This window comes from Giraffa tippelskirchi, chromosome 8, assembly GCF_054371585.1.
Source record: "Giraffa tippelskirchi isolate mGirTip1 chromosome 8, T2T-mGirTip1v1.2.pri, whole genome shotgun sequence".
In the NCBI taxonomy this organism is placed as follows: Eukaryota; Metazoa; Chordata; class Mammalia; order Artiodactyla; family Giraffidae; genus Giraffa; species Giraffa tippelskirchi.
Window position 1 is genome coordinate 154,306,259 of NC_137282.1, and position 17,028 is coordinate 154,323,286.

Below are 17,028 nucleotides of genomic sequence, written 5' to 3' on the forward strand. Positions count from 1 at the left end.
CCTGCAGGGCTGGCAGGGCCTAGGCCATGCCCTCGGCCACCTCTGCAGCCCAGCATCGCCTAGCATGGCTGTGGGATCGGAAACCGTACGCACCCAGTGCGTGCTGTCAGTCCCAATGCCCCTCCCAACCCTCCCCCCACCACACACACGCACAGTAACCTCCCTTCAGCCCCCAGGATGTCCAGGCAGTGGGCAAGGCCCCCGAGGGCAGGCGGGAGTCTGTCCGCCCCTCAGCTCCTCCCATGGCCGCTCACACAGAGCCCTGCTCCTCTCCGAAGGTGCACGGGCTGCTTCTCACTGGTCTCTCGCTCAAACTGTACAAACCATGTCAAAACTCGGAGGAGACATGTGAGTGCTGCCCAGTGACTGTCTCAATGGGAACTGGAAAAGCAACCATGCTTTGACCAATAAAAAGGAAAAATCTTCCAGAATAATCGTCCACTGGCTGTTAGGAGGTAAACACCCCACAGGATGCTAGGTGAGCAAAGTAAACGTTAAGACTGTTTCTATCTTTAGAGGATGGGGACACATTTATATAAAATAAAGAAAAGCAGTGGGACTCCTGAGAACAGCATCGGACCACCTCAGCCAGCTGTGTGAGAACAGGGGTCCAGCTGGCCAGTACGTCAGGGATGGGTGAGAGGCACCCCGAGTCCATCTGCTACGCCGGGCGGGACGCTGGGGTTGGTTGCTTGGTTGAGGCCAGCAGGGCAGCGGGGGCCACGTCAAGGAGGAGACCTGCCCCCACCCTGGCCGGCAGGGGCCTAAGGCTCCAAGATGCACGGCAGGCCTTGCTCTCAGTCGGGGCACCTCCTGGACCTGCCAAGGGACAGGGAGGTGGGTCAGACCAGAGACTGACCAGAAAGGAGGTCACCATTGTAAGCCAACAGCACGGAAAACCTGACCAGCACTCGCAAAGGCATCATGTCAATCCTCACCTGGTTTGATCAACCCACTCTCAGGACCACAGGGATGCTTTGGGAAAAAGTGCCACCTTTCCAGAGAAGGAGCAGACATTCTGTGGACTCTGGGAAATTTCCTTCAAAACTAAGTCCCTCACACTGTGAGCAGGATGAGCTCAGAGCCAAGACCCTAGGCGGGTGACAGGCCAGCTCAGCTTCCCTCCCACGCTGATGGGGCCTCACACCTGGGCCAACAGCAACGGTGTGAACACACCCCCAGTCACATCCTCGTGGCTTCTGGTGCCATGGGAATCGAGGTTCAGGAAACCTACTCTGAATGGAAAATCGGTGCCCTCTTGATGTCACCTGATGCCTTGACTGTTCAGAAGACCTGCTGCCCCCACTGCAGTTCCGGGTCTCCCACGCAGCCCACACGGCACTCCCAAGATGCTGACACCTCAGCCAGTTCCCAAGCCCGTGTCACCTCCGATCACATCCGTGACAGCGGACCACAAACCAAACATTCTTTCAATTTAAGTGATTCTCATCTGCTGAGAGTAATAGCGAAACCTCCACGGTGCAAGGAAACCAATCTTATTGCCCACCTCGACACCTAAATGACCGATATCAGCCCCTCTGCTCCCTCTGTTCAAAAGGCTACTCCAACCTGGAGGCAGGCCCCGCGCTGCTCCCGTCCAGGGTCCTGAGCCGGAAGGCAAGTGTGTGAGCTCACCACTCCACAGAACCGGCTGACCCCGACGGAGGCAGTTAATCCTGGAGGTGCAAGAACCCGCAGAAGAAGAGGGAGACGGGGATTCTGGGAGGGCCGTGCGTGCACTCTGCCCGGGGCCCGGCCCTCACACCAGCTGGCCTGTTCACAAAAGCAGTCACTGAGGTGAGCACTGCTTCAGCGCAGAGCTGTGCCCACGCCCAGGGTCCACAGTGTTCCGGGACCTACGGGCTCCACCGGGACCCAGTTATCACCAGGAAAACTGAGAAGCAAGGAAGGAAGAGGGGAGAGAGAGAAAAGGCCGAAGTGCCACCCACCAAAAGAGAGTCGTGCACGGAGATCGTTAAGTGTGGCCATGTTTAGAGACAGTCCTTAAAGCCGTGACTCATCGGGGTGGGCCCTGACCCCATGTGACTGGTGTCCTTATAACAAGAGGAAAGGACGCCAGGACTCTGTGTGCAGAGGAAAAGAACAGGTGGGAACATGGGAGAAGGAAGCTGTCCACAGGGCAAGGAGGAGAGGCCTCGGGAGAAACGAACCCTGCCAGCACTTTGATCTCAGACCTGCAGGCTCCAGACCGTGAGAACTGACTCTCTGCAGGTCAAGCCTCCAGCCTGAGTACTTGGTTAAGGCAGCCCAGGCAGACGAAGGCACGGTGCAGCGGTCCTGCCCCCTCTCCGAACACCACAACGGCCTCAGCCAGGAGGCCAGCAGGTGCGGCCCTGTGTATGTCTGTGTGTGTGTGTGTGTGTGTGTATGGGGGCGAGGGGGGGATGCGCACAGGACCACCCTGACCTGCAGAAAGCGCGGCTCGGACTCCCCCCGGGCCCAGGAACGCCCGGAGGAGCTGGCGTGGGGCCGGCCGCCGCGGGCCTTACCTATGAGCGGGAGCTCGTCCATGGTGATGCCCTGAGATCTGAGGTGCTTCTTGATGCAGGCCAGCCGCTGCACGTTGGGGCCCCAGCGTCGGCCCAGCTTGTGGATGTGCTGGATCTGCGTGACGAAGCGCATCTCGTCGTTGAGCTTGCACTCGGGCCGCCAGTCCGGGGGTGGGATCACCCTGCACATGCCGTACTTCTCCACCTGAGGGCGCACCGACTCGATGTAGACGAGCGGGTCGTGGAACTCCTTGGCCGACGGCCGCAGCACGGGGATCTCGTCCATGGCCGCCCACCCGGCCCTGCCGGCCCCCTTCTCGGCCTTGGCCGCCCCCTCGTGCGGCCGGGGCAGGGGCTCCGATTGCGAGGTAGAACGATTTTCACAGGGGGCGCTGCCGTCCGGCTTGCCGTGTGCTTGTCTGCCCGGCGGGCCCTTGCCGGCTGCCGCCCGCTTGGGCCGGTTCCTCTCCAGGCTCCGCTCGGGCACCTCCTTCTTCCCGGGGCCCCCGAGCGGTGCCTTCTCGGCGGGGCCCGGGGCCGCCTTCCTGCCGGGGCCCTCGGCGGCCATGCCCGCAGCCCCCTTCATCTTCTTGGGGGGTGACTGCGGCTTGTCGGCCGGGGATGCCTCCTCCAGCCTCCGCTTGGAGTTCCGGAGCCCCTCCCGCAGCTGCCGCCCCCCCACCTCCTTAGTGCACGACTTTGGGTTCAACCGGCCACTGACCTTGAGGCCATTGACGGCGGGCCCGGTGGACCTGGACGCCCCCCCGAGGGATAGCACCTGTTTGCGGGTTTTTGCATTGCTACTTTCAGTTTTCCCTGAGATTGTGTGGTTGACAGCGGAACTGGGCTTGTGGTGGTGGGGTTTGGCTTCCTTGACCAGTTCTCTCTTGGCTTTGGTGTACGTGACAGTCCCCTTGGTCACCGTGGCAGTGTACTTCACAGTTTTGGACGGTGAAGGTCTGACCTCGCGCAGCTTTTTGGCACTGGTTGCACCTGTACCCAGAGGTGACATTCGGGCGACTCCGCTGACCTTGGAGACCTGGAGGCGGCGGGAGGAGCAGAGAGCACAGTCAGCGCCCGCGGCCGCGCCCGGCGGGGGCGCGCACACCCGTCTGCTCCCCGGTGCGGCCCCCATGCCATCTGCCAACCGCCCGACACAGGCCAGTAACAGGCCGGTAACAGCGACGCCATCACAAGGCTGTGCTGATAAGGGGAGGGGCGCGCACGCACACACACACACCCACCCACACAGACCCCTGTTCAATAACAGCAACACCATCACAAGGCTGTGCTGATAAGGGGAGGGGCGCATGCACGCGTGCGCGCACACACACACACATATACACACCCCTGTTCAATAACAGCAACACCATCACAAGGTTGTGCTGATAAGGGGAGGGGCGCGTGCACGCGTGCGCGCGCGCGCACACACACACCCACACCCCTGTTCAATAACAGCAACACCATCACAAGGTCGTGCTGATAAGGGGACGGGCGCATGCACGCGCGCGCACACACACACACAGCGCATGCACACACACACACACACCCCTGTTCCAAGAAAAGACATGGTCACACACACACACCCCTGTTCCAAGACATGGTCACACACACACAAAACACACACACCCCTGTTCCAAGAAAAGACATGGTTACACACACACCCCTATTCCAAGAAAAGATGGTTGTTCTGTTTCTCTGCTCCATGTATTTCAGCATGATCTGCCCACAGGACTGTAAAATACACGCTAAATAAGTTGACAGTGAAATAAAAAATGCCACAGGAAGACAAGAACAAGCACTCTCATGGGGCTCAGAGGCTCACGCCCAGAGGGGCAGCTGCCAGCAGTGGGCATCTGTGTGTCACCCGTGGCACGTCTGTCACCTGGCACCTCACTGGACGCCCCTCATGTCTCTGACACCCCAGCCTCTTCTGCACAGGAGGCTCCCATCTCCCGCCTCTACAAACGTTCCCAGTGGACTCTGGGAACGGGGTAAATGGTCAGTCGCTCTTCACCACTGCCTCACAGCCTGGACACCACAAGAATTTTGTGACACACAGAAATCACCCTCATTTATAAAGAGAAACCAGGGAGTGACACCCGAAAAGCATTAATTTCTGAAGAATGATGACAGGCCCACAGGAGCCGCCGCCGCCGGGCTGGTTTGGGGGGCAGGGAATGACACCATATCACCCACCTCTGCAGGAAGTGGGGTGTCGCCCATTGCTACCCACCTGGCACCTGTAGCTCAGGTTACCCCAGGTGCACAGACACGCAGCTGTCCTCAGTTCAACCAGAATTCAACTGCCACTCTTCCATCTCCTACTAGAGGGAGCCATTGAGTCAAGTGGTTCTGCCCAGGCTCTGAGCAGCAGAAAAGGAGCCCAAGAGAAACACTGCTGGCTGGGGAAGTGCATCCGGACCTCAAAATTCAACATAAAAAGCAAATGAGCCTAAATGAACAGAATCCACTGGACAGGCAGCAGAGTTACGGACGGGAGGGCAGGCCTGCTGGTGTGGCGGGCCCCTGGGAGTCAGTGAGCAGAGGGACGAGGCTGACGCGTCCTGGTCAGGCCCCGAGGCCTCCACAGCACCTGCGCCCTCCCAAGGGCCCCCAACTGAGTCACACATCCCCAGTGACAAAGGGCAACCCGGACTCCCCTCAGGACCTGACGAAGACCTGAAACGTTCTTCTAGGCAAGGCGGGCCTCTCACATCTCTCTCTGGGTGCTTTTCATTTTCCAGAATATTAAAGAATACTCCTCATTCTCTGGTCTGAAAAGCTCAACCTCCTTGCTCCATCTCACTTGGTCAAGACTTTTCACAACCGCTGTACATGTGACCGTGACCACTCTCCTAGAGGCGCCACAGCTCAGCAGACCCCCCGCTCTGCCCTCGCAAGCGGGCGTTCTCCTTCCCATGAAGGCCCAGCCTCAGCGCCCAGATGAGAACAAGGGGGCGACCCTGCCAGGCGCAGCTCACCATCCACAGAGGCTGCATCCTGGCTTCCCCCACACACCACCGGACATAAAACCCTCCTCACCACGCCTGGAAACCATTTCCAAGCCCTGTCCTGGTGTAAGAACCGTTGTTTCTTAACCCTAAATTCGTTACTCTCTTTTGCTGCACACCACGTAAGCACTACTGAGGAAATGCTCCTTTGTCGAACACCTACCACACATTCAAATCATCAGCCGGGAGCAGTTCCAGGGCTGTTAAACACGCCTGTGTCACCTGGCACCTTCGGGAGAATAGGAGCTGGAAGGCTGGCGAGGCCCCGCACCCAGAGTTCTCGGGCTCCGAGTCCCGGGGGCCAGGGCTCTCAGGAAGGCACCCACCCAGCACTGCGCGAGCCCGGGGCCGTCCTCAACAGCAGAGCGAGCTCTCGGGGCCCCGGGGCCGGCAGGCAGCGGCACCCCCACGCAGGGATCCCCCACCCCGTCACCTGCGTTTCATACAACCCCTGATCTTTCCTTTCAGGCCGACAGAAAAAAATTAACCATATCTGAGATTACAGATCCGAGTATTCTCCGGGCCTCTGTCTTTTATGCAGTTGAAAAGATGAAAGGTCAGATTCTAATCACTTGCTTCAGGCTGTTACAAAGGAATCTACAATTGGCTTCTAGTGACCCTTTTTTTTCCTCTCCCCAGAGTACTTAACTGATGGGATTTGATGGTATCAAAATTACCCTTTCATGTCCCACCATGTCCCTGGGAGAGGAGCTGGCATCACTGGCTCCAAATGAACAATAGGGCCCAGGCAGGTTAACTATCACAGCCTAAGTCTCGGTGAAGGTCATGCTCAGAGCCCAGCTAGCACTGGGAGTCCTGGGTCATCCCACCCGGGGGATTCAACAGGAGAGGGAAGGCAGGAGACCCCCCTCCTACAAGACCTGGACCCGCAAACTAGCCAGGCTCCTACAGTCACGCAGATGATGCAGTCTGCCCTGCCTAGGTCTCTCACCCACTTCCAGGTGGAGAGCCTGCTGTGGAGCAGGGGCTGGGGCCACCCCAAAGCAGGGGGTACCTTCTACTCCCTCAATTCTCACCTCCAACTGCATGACTCCCTCTTGTTCAGTGACAAAGGGAAACCCTGAACTCAGGGGCAGGCACTGGGGGTTGAGGATGAGTCTAGACCAACCGAGATGGAGGGGGTTACTCAACCTAGTCTCATGAGTGTGAAAGTGAGAGAGAGAGATTGAGGGAGAGATTCATTCCACCCTGAGAGTCCTGCTCCTCAGATGGGTCCCTGTCCACTCCAGACCCTTTCAGAATTGTTCTCCTTCATAAGCAAAGATCTGGAGGGAAGTTCTGCACAAGGACCAGTCTGGACAACGGCTTTGGAAATGGAATGAGGACTCAAGACACCAAATGGACAGTGTGTCCTGCGCTTTACATCCTGAAAACTGGGAGCCCAGCTAGGAAGGTCAATTCCACGCTCAAGTGTTCTCATGAGGAAAACAGATTTGTGCTGCAGGAACTTCAGTGGACAGTATGCAAAGTCCACCTGCCTAATCTCAAGGTAACACGTCAAAGCATGAAGTGGCGATTTCAGGACCGTGGAGACATAAACACAACGATGCTCGCCTCGTCCACCCCAATTGACAACTGAGGAAGGTCTGACGGCTCACAGTTGAGACTAGTAATACTCGTATACACACACAGTTCTTTGTATGTGTGTGAACAGCGACATGTTTGGAGACAGTGGTTCCTTACACTGTCAAGAATGAGAAAGACCACAGGGAAAGAACAATTCGGCAGAAGGAGGAATTCCAACCCTCACACAAAGAGCATCTTTTAGTCACTCCACGCACTGCCTGCCAGGCAATGTCCAGTCCACCCATACCACCCAGGGCGATTGTAACTGTATATGACAGGATTCCCGGTGAGGAGAGCTCACCGACTTCCAGATGCGGTGACAACAGGAGCAGAAGGTTAACGAGATGCCACCATATCCAGGTGCCCATCTCACCGCGCCTCCAGGCCCCTCTCATTCCTACTGTCGCCCTCCTGGGTCCTGAGAAATCTCGTCCGAGGGCAGGAACAGGTGCCCCCACCAAATCGGGGGTCTGGATCTCACCCCGGAATTTGCTGGGGCGGGGGGGTGAGGGGCAGGGAGGGCAGAGCATGTGTGGCCTCGGGGCGAGGGACGGGGAGAGGGTCCCCTGCGGCCATCTCCATCTCATCACCGCCTGCAGGCCACTCAGAAGTCCTGCCACAAGCCGCCAAAGTGCCTGTCAGGGACAGTTCACATCCAGGCTGGCTGCAGACCTGTTTCAAGGCAATGCGTGGCTCCCAGCCTCACCTGAGGACCCCTGGCCTCCCCTGGTGCAGGGCAGGGGTAATAGGGGGATGTCCCTTCGCTGCCCTTCCAGGACACCCCAGCACAGGAGGGCCGGGATCGCGGGCCCAGCAGCACCCCTTGGGGAGACGCGACTCCAGCAACGCCCGCCTCCTGCATCCTCACCCAAGGAGAGGCGCGGGCACCCGTGTCCCGGTCGTGGTTCTCTCACCTCTGAGCACCCCTTCCTGCGTTCTGAGCCCTGGAATCATGCACAGTTTTGGGCTGCTCCTCACACTGCCCTTCAGCGAATTTGGTGGAACGGGGAGGTGGCCTCGGGCGGGAGGGCTGGCACCTCTGGGCCAGGCCTTGGTCCCCAGACGGCAGGGCCGGTCCTCACCTGTTTCCGTAAGTCCTGAGCCGACCGATGCAGAGTGGGGAGGTGGTGGTGCGCGGCGAGCCCCCTGGCCGAGGAGCCGGTGGCGGGGGCGCCGGGGGGTTGGCTCGCGGACGCCTGCTCCCTCCGGGCGTCGGCCCGCAGCTCGCTGTGCTTCTCCTTCGCCGGAGTGGCCTCTTTGCTTCTGTGTTTCTGAACAGGGTCCTTCTCCCGGGACGACCTGCTGGAACCATTGAAAACTGGAAAGGAAGGACGGAGGAAGGACAGAGTCACTAGGGGATGCAGCCTGCTGCCGCCGGGTACCCCAAACCCCTGCAGACAGGAGGAGAAAGAACGGGAAGACACACTGGACAAACATCACATCTCACAGAATCTCAAGACCCAACCTCCAGACAAAATGACCACAAAGGAGAGGAATAATCCTAAACACAGAGAAACCCCAAGAAAAGTTATCAATGCAGCTTAGGAATTAGGAGCTTTGGTTGAAACAATTGGAAAATCCGTTTTTTAAAAATCGCTACAAAAAAGTAAACACATGCACACATATACAGTAGCCCTTAGAGTATCAACATCACACCTTAAACAAAAAGAGAAGAATTAAAATGAAAAAACCAACTGGTCACATTCCAAGAGCATGACCACCTCACGCATGAAGACAGAGGGGATCCAGAGGTTAAACTAAGCCATGTGAGGCTGCAGATCTGGCTGGTGGACACAGGTCAGGATGCAGCTGCTTCGCCTGACCCCTCGGTGACCAAAGAAGAGGGGGAGCAGGGCTCGGGAGCCCTGAGCCAGACCCCTTTCTACTCCAGGGGTCACAGCACCTACGAGTATGAAGTGCCTGCTCTCAGTCTAGGGACCGCAGTCAAGCCGAGCAGTCACTCAGCCTCTGAGCCCAAAGGGACCAGACCTGTCTTCGAACCTGTTTCACAGAGGACACCATCGGAAGGTCCGGCTGCATCCCAAGCCCACCCTCTCCCTGACTGCCAGGTGGCGCTCAGAGCCAGCTCCCTGGGTGCCCACCGCGCCCTCCACCCCCAGGGAGCTGAGATGAGCTCGGAGTCTTAACAGGCAATGCCGTGGTGACACTGCCCTGAGTCTTCCCCTCTGCTTGCAGCTGGGACTCCACTCCTGAACAGACTTGTGCTTGGCCTGCCCGGCCCCATGGGCTCCAGGCACAACAGCTGGGGAAGCCAGTGGGCCCTACTGGCTGTCATTTTAAAAAGGCTCCTGGAGCACTTTCCGACAAAGCAGCCTGGAAAGGTCACTGTGTCCCCCTGCCCACCTCCGCGCCAAGGCTGCCACAACCCAACCGGGCCTTGCCAAATTTCAGCAGAAAGCAGCACAGGACCAGGCAACTGTAAAGAGAAAACCCCTCCTCCTCTGAGCTGAAACTTTTTTCTGAAGCTTAAAGACATAGAAGTTCAACACGCAGGGCCACGAGACAACAACAGTCTTGTCTTCTGAGATGAACTTCTCAGGGCCTTGAATGCTTTCTCTCACCCCCATGTGTACAAGCATCCTTTACATCACATTTATGCCTCGTATACTGCAGATAAAGTTTCCTCTTATTTGCTTTTTCCATCTGTTATGTTGCTAAATTGGCTAACCTATTTTTCAAACTTTCTTTGCTTAGAAAGTCCTTCCTATATTTTCACATGGTAAGATAATCCTCGAAGCTTCCTCCTAATTGTTTTCTGATTCGATTTAGATTTGCCTCTTTAGTGTATGTGTTATTACACTGTACGTGGCATAATTAAAAGATTCACATTTTCCGTACCTGGACTGGATATAAACCCTGATCTCCCCCACCCCCAGCGACCACACACTCTAACTAGACTTTCAACCCAGAGGTAAAGCCCATGTGACACATCAAAACACAGTGTATGACCCGTGTTGTGCAAGGCTCTGTCCGATACTCTCAGTTTCAGAAAAATGGAGAGCTTTGAATGGCTGGCATTTATTCTAAGTGAAAGTAACTACACGCTGTCAGAATCCATCCATCATACCCAAGCTGGCAGTATCTACACTTGCTTTCCAGACAAATTAGAAGCAACATCCATAAGAAGTCATACTTCAATGTGATTAAAAAGCAAGCCAAGGAACATGAACCCAGGCAATTCTTGACCGTTCACCAATTTTCGAAGGCAGTGAGCACATTCTTTATTAAAAAACAGTACTGAAGTTTCATTTTTCTTTTTAATCTTAAATATTTCATATTTTTCTGAGCTTTGTTATTGCCACAAAGACAAGCAGTCTGCTGTTACAGAAGTACCAGTTCTAGAATTGACTTCTCTGGTTATAAAAGTTTTGGTTACAAACATTTCTTCTGGGGGTTGGTTCCTTTCCACAAGGCTGTACGAGCCATTCTATTCCCAGCCCTACTGTGTGGGTTTCCTTACAGAGGCTGGGGACCACATGCTCCTGAATGGAGACTGTCTGGGAAGACCGACCTGCCGCCTCTGTAAAAGGCCCGTCTTGGGTTACTACACTCAGATTGGGACAAGACCTCTTCCTGCCTCCCTGACGACGCAGAAGAACAGGCTTCAACACAGCCCAAGAGCAAGCGTGAGCAGACCTCCCGCAACCTCCAACTGGACCCCGGCTGCCTCCCACTGCCTCGCAATATCCATTTCATGGGCAAACAGGGGAGGTGCCAATGTCCTGTCCAAGAAAGGAAAAACAGGATGCTGAAACTACAGCCCACATTTTCTACCAGCTTAATGAACGGCTTGACCCTTGGGGGACCCAGAGACCCTTTCATGGGATCTCCTAGGTCAAAAATACTGAAAGTATTTCCCTTTTTCACTGTGTTGGTATTTCAGTGATGGTGATGGCTAATGACAGATCAGCCATCAGGAAAATGCAAATCAAAAATGACCATGAAACACCACTTCACATCCCCTAGGAGGGCTGTGCTCACAAACACAGGTAAAGGCAGAGCTGGTGAGGATGAAGAGTGACCCCTCATTCCCTGCAGGTAGGGATGCAAACTGCTGCAGTCACTCTGGAAAATGGTCTGGAAGTTCCTCAAAACAGTTACCATATGACCCAGCAACTCCACTCCCAGATATGAACGTAAGAGGAACGAAAAGTATGTCCACATACAAATGTGCATACAAATGGTCAGAGCAGAAATATTAATAAACAACACTGGAGAAAAAATCCGAAGGTTCATCAACTGGTATTTAGCTAAACAAAACAAGGTGTTATACATCTGTAAAAAGGAACTGGGCACTGAGGTGTGCTCCAGCAAGGACGAATCTTGAAGACATTATGGGAAGTGAAAGAAAGGCCACCTATTAAAGGATTCCATTCATATGAAATGACCAAATCAACACATAAGAAACAGAAAGCAGGGGCTTCCCTGGTGGTCCAGTGGTAAAGAATCAGCCTGCAGCAGACACGGGTTCGATCCCTGCTCAGGAATGAGCCCATGTGCCTAGAACAACTAAGCCTGTGAACCACATTTACGGAGCCTGGGCTCCACCACGAGAAGCCCCTGCAATGAGAAGTCCACACACTACAACAAGAGTACCTGTGCTGAGCAAAAGAGAAAAGCATGCAGAGCAACGGAGACCCAGCACAGCCAAATCAATGAGCAAATAGAATTAATTTAAAAAAAACAAGAGAGAGACAAGGTATGTTAGCAGCTGCCAGGAGCTGGGGAGGGTTCAGGGAAATGGGAATGACTCCTAACGGGTACAAATTTTTCAGGGTGAAAGCGATGCAAATGTTCTCGAGTTGACTGTGGTGATGACCACACAACTCTATGAATATGCTAGAAACTACTAAATTGTTCATTGTGGTTCAATTTTATGATACTTAAATTACATCTCTATAAAACTTTAAAAAATATAAACAGCAGCACCAAGTGGCAACATTTAACACAAATCAATGCAGTGGCGCCAAAGTATACGAATAAATACTGTATTCTTTCTTCATTACCAGTTACTAGCAGTTAAAAAAAAAAGTCAGTTCACTTCAGAAAGTGATAATAGAAATTGTTTACAGCATTAAATCTCGACTCTTGAGTATACACACACTCTGTGTGACAAAATGGAACCACACACAGAGGCACTTCTCCTTAACATCACTGTGATGACTATTTCTATGGAAAAGCACTTCTGAGATTAAGTTGCAAGCTAGCTGTGTTTTTTCATGGAATGCTATTTTTATTTGAAAGGACAACCGATAGAATTATCTGTCAGCTATTTTCTCAAAAACGAATAATGTGAGCCTGTCAAGGATAAATTAACTAACAGTTTTTGCTGCCAATGATTGAATTCATGACTTCAGGCAAAAACGACAATTTTGGAAAATCTGTATCTGCCACCATGAGTCTGAAATCCTCTCAAAACTTAAGACTTTCCCAATGAGTTTAGTACAGAGAGGAGATTCCTCGATAACAGTGTACTGGAAGGGGTGGCTAACCCAGTGAACCATTATTTTCAAATGATCGATATAAGACATTATAAAACTGTGTGCGGGTAAGACAGCCATTCAAGGTGGAAGGCAAACCAGTGGATGTTAACCTAACAGTGCACGAAAAGTTCACCGATATGGGTTCAGAGTACAACTGACCTTGGAGAAACTACCATTGATTGGGTCTGGGTGTGAAATCAAAGAATAAAGTTGTCACAAAGGCGCCTCCCTCTTTCAACCACCTCTGTCTGAAACTGATTTTCTTGTATACAACTGAATGCAGAAGCGGACTTAAGAATGTATCTGTCATCTCCTAAGTCAGACATTAAACAGATTTGCAAACAAGTCAAACAATGCAACTCCCCTCACTACAACTTTTTGGGTCTGGAATATAGTCCCGTTCTTTACATGAAAACATTATTTGTATCAACATGGAATGCGTGTGTGTTATTTTTAAATAGGTAAATATTTCTAAATCACCTCAGTTTTAATTTTAATATGGTAAATATCAGTAAATACAATCCACAACATAACGGTCCCCACAATGGTTGTTAAGAGTAGAAACAGGTCTTGAGACCAAGAGGCCTGAAACCAGTAAGACTGGATCTGGATCTTTCCCCTGGTTATGAGCTATACCATGGTTTCCCGAAGATCTGACAGCCCTTGAACTTAGCTCTACAGCCATGCACTCCTCAAAAAGCTCAGGTTCCAAAATTTTGTTAGTGTTAGTCACACAGTCACATTCGACACTTTGGAACTCATGGACTGAAGCCCACCAGGCTCCTCTGACCATGGAATTCTCCTGGCTAAAAAACTGGAATGGGTAGCCATTCCCTTCTCCAGGGGATCTTCCCAACTGAGGGATGGAATCTGGGTCTCAAGCACTGCAGGCAGATTCTTTACTGTCTGAACCACCAGAGAAGCCCCCAGGCTCCAAAATGATGCTACCTAAATTTGAATCCAGAGAAATCATTTGCTAACTATATGACCTTGGACTGGTTTCCTGTCTAAGCCTCAGTTTTCCAACTGACTATCTCATAAGGTTGCTTGGAGGATTTAGTGAGAAAATATTAATCTAGAGAGGATCTCAGAGGGAGCAGTGGGCAGGCATTAGTTTGCAGGGATGACCACAATGACGATGGAGTCAATGGCTGGGGGACAGCAGAGCCCCAGTGCGCATACACAACTGGTCACTCCACTCCAAGTGAACCACGGGGTGAGGCCAGTTACTAGGCGGAGACTTCAAGAACTCAAGAGTGGCACTATGGTTGGCCAGCTCCATCTTTCTGAGATCCAGGGGTGAGAAGCACAGATTGTTCACTGGCCTTATATGTATCTGAAACAGAAGGCACAGCTCTGCTTCTGTTCTAACGCCCCCCGGGAGCTCTGACACCACCAGCACCAAAACTGCCTCCCCAGGAGTGGGGAGGGGGCCTCTGATCACAGCAGAAGGGAGAGAGGCACATGCCTTTAATATAATAACTGAACTGGCTGCAGTGTGCACCGCAGGACAGGCTTCTGCTAAAGACCATTTTGATCAGATAATTGGGAAAGGGGAAGGTTTTCAAAATTTTGAAAATAAAAAATTGAGCAACATTAACTTTGATCCGCAACAAAGGGCGAGTTTTTGAAGAAACCCACTTTCTGTAACCAGCATGCTATTTTAGAGCAGCTGTCCACCCAAATGGCAAACACAGCCAAAAAGTCACCTCAAGTATTACTGGGGGAAGGGAGGATTGTTGCTGGATTATGGTGTCTCAGATGAGGTGTATTTTGTCATCAGCAGCTCATTAATTTTAAGTGTTGTGGGAACCTGCAGTTTTACTCCTCTAAGTAATTATCTTTTGTCTTGTCTTGTAAGATTCTCCAGAAGAGGAAAGGAAAAAATATCCACTCTCACAGGAAAAGCCTAAACCCTGTGAACATGAGACAGAAAGTTCAATGTACAGAGGACCCACACATGCTGCCTCCAATTAAAAGGAATAATCAGACTCATTACTTTAAGGAGAGAAAAAAGGTGTTTATCACCAGGAACGGTATTAGGAAATTATATTGAATACTCAGATACAAACAGCTCTGCATTAATGAACAAATATATTGATTTGTATACACACTATCTGAAAGCTAAGTGGCCTGTAGCAAGGGTTTCCATACCACGGCAAGCAAAACCTTTACATCCAAAGGCTGGTATTCTGACTGAGGGTCACACTTCAGGCCCGAGAAGGTCAAATTGGCTCCCAGTGGGGGATGAGAAAGAAATGGGCAAGAGAAGTCACTACAGATACAGCTTCACTAGCAACCTTTGATCTTGTGAAAGGCGGAAAGCCATACTTTCCAAGGAGGACCTCACATCTGTGGAGGACCTCGGACCTCTAGAGGGTTTGTACTAAACCACGTTCCCCCATCTGACAACGTCCATATAGTCAGATCCTGACAAGATTCCCAGGGGATCCACCAGGCCTTTAAAACCCTCACTCCATACACAAGCTGGACCAGACTGGCTGGTTGTGACTTCTAGCTGCCAGATCCACAAACATATCTGTGCCTCCATTCTCGGAAGGACAAACCAGTGCCTCTGCTTATCTGCCCTCCAGGAATCACTAAAGTACTTAAAAGTCCATGAAACGCTATCCATTCTTCAGAGAAAAGAGCTGTACAAATATAAGAAAGTTGTTCTTTTTTAGTGACTTCCCTGGTGGCTCAGACAGTAAAAGCATCTGCCTACAATGCAGGAGACCCAGTTCAATCCCTGGGCTGGGAAGATTTCCTGGAGAAGGAAATAGCAACCCACGCCAGTACTCTTGCCTTGAAAATCCCATGGATGGAGGAACCAAAAGAGTCCTTCCTCGTAAGCAGAGCACAGCCCCAATCATCCTAATTATCAGCACCAGCAGAGACACTTCATCTGAAAACCAGGAAATTTTTTCTATCAGGTGAGCAGGAAAAAGGACCCCTTGAATGGCATCTGGCCAAAGTTCTATGATACCCTGTGATGACCCAGTGTCTAACCTTCTCCCTGAAAAAGAAACACAGACAAAAGCCATTACTGAAAGCTGGGCAGGAAGGTCTGCCAGCAGACACATGACACATACAGCAGAAGGTCGAAGATGGGACCAACCCCCAAATTACGTCAAGTCAGACTTGTTCCCTGTGTCAACCCCAAAACAACCCGAAGGGACAAAAGAAAGAAAGAAAGAAAAAAGAATTGTTATAAATAGAGAAGACTGTGTTATGGAAAGGAAAAGAGGAACATGCCAAGTTTCTGATCGGGAGCCAGATATTTAAATGTAAGCTTCATGTCATTACAAGGCATCCGGACTCCGGGAAGGCAGGCCCCATCAATCGGCTGGCATCGGATCCTTGTTACTGTACAAAAGCCACACTTGCTCCCTGGAGCCAGTTCAACTTTGAGTCACTATTGTCTGAAAACAATGGAATGTGTCTGCCAACCTGTGCCAACAGTTCAAAAGGATTTTAATGTTGGCTGTGTGAGTGCTGCAACCCAGTTTGCCCTGGGCCAAAACAGCTCCACTGACTTAGCTAGAGCAGTCACGAGTCAAGCTGGAGAGCGAGAACATGTAGGTCGGCTCCGGCTCCATCAGGATCTTGCTCAGGCTGGGAGCCCCCAGCAATAGCTGGAACCTACAGCAGTCCACGTGTACCCTGATCTGGTATCACAAGCAAGTTCTCCTGGTTTACATGGTGTTCTGAAAGCCTTCTGGAATTTCCACCCAGTGAAATTCTACCACTTTGGCTACATTGTATAACAGGAAAAAGAAACCTGTTGAAAAGAATCTTTAAAGCCAACCGGATTTTCTTCTCTCTATAAGAACTTGAATCTGTAAGTCAGGGAATGTTTTTTCAATCGAAACTTGGCTACCAGGGCACCAAGATCTAGAAATGTGAATACACTGTGGGCAATAATATACCAAACAGAGTTGAACAGATTTGCCAATTAAACATGTTTCTTACACAGGACCCTAATAACTGCAGATACCGAAGTCTGAAAAGAGTGGATGACCTTTATGAGACTATAAAGGTCAGGGCATCAGAAAGACCATCAATCAGGATGAATGGCTTCTGTCATTGAAAAATGGTTTACTGGCCCACTTGGCCCCCAAAGGAGCTGAGCAAAGGACAAGACGGATGGCCAGATGGTAACTGACCCCCGCCTGTCCCCGCACCAGCTGACTCAAGGCACCTGCGTTCTCCAACATGTCGCAGTGGGCCGAGAGGAGTCTCATGCTTTCTCACCAAGAACCAAGACACAGCACAGAGCCATGGGATATACTCCAGCACAGGACAAGCAATAACTCTGAAGAGCAAATGAATAAAGTGCTTTGTGCAGCCTGGGGTTTCCTAAAGCCCTACATTCAAGGAGATGAATTCTGAAAGGTCAACCACTTCTGAAGT

At 52.0% G+C, this 17,028-nt stretch overlaps 1 protein-coding gene across 41 annotated transcripts in view; it reads right to left on the reverse strand.

Moving 5' to 3' along the window:
• The window catches only part of JARID2 (jumonji and AT-rich interaction domain containing 2), a 258,888-nt gene that overhangs the window by 17,804 nt on the left and 224,056 nt on the right, over positions 1-17,028 (reverse strand). For all 41 annotated transcript variants that reach the window (XM_081518181.1, XM_081518197.1, XM_081518213.1 and 38 more), the window contains 2 exons: positions 8,194-8,429; positions 2,511-3,549 (listed from right to left, as the gene is read on the reverse strand). In XM_081518181.1, coding sequence (XP_081374307.1) covers positions 2,511-3,549; positions 8,194-8,429 — 1,275 coding nt within the window. The remainder of the gene's footprint in view (positions 1-2,510; positions 3,550-8,193; positions 8,430-17,028) is intronic.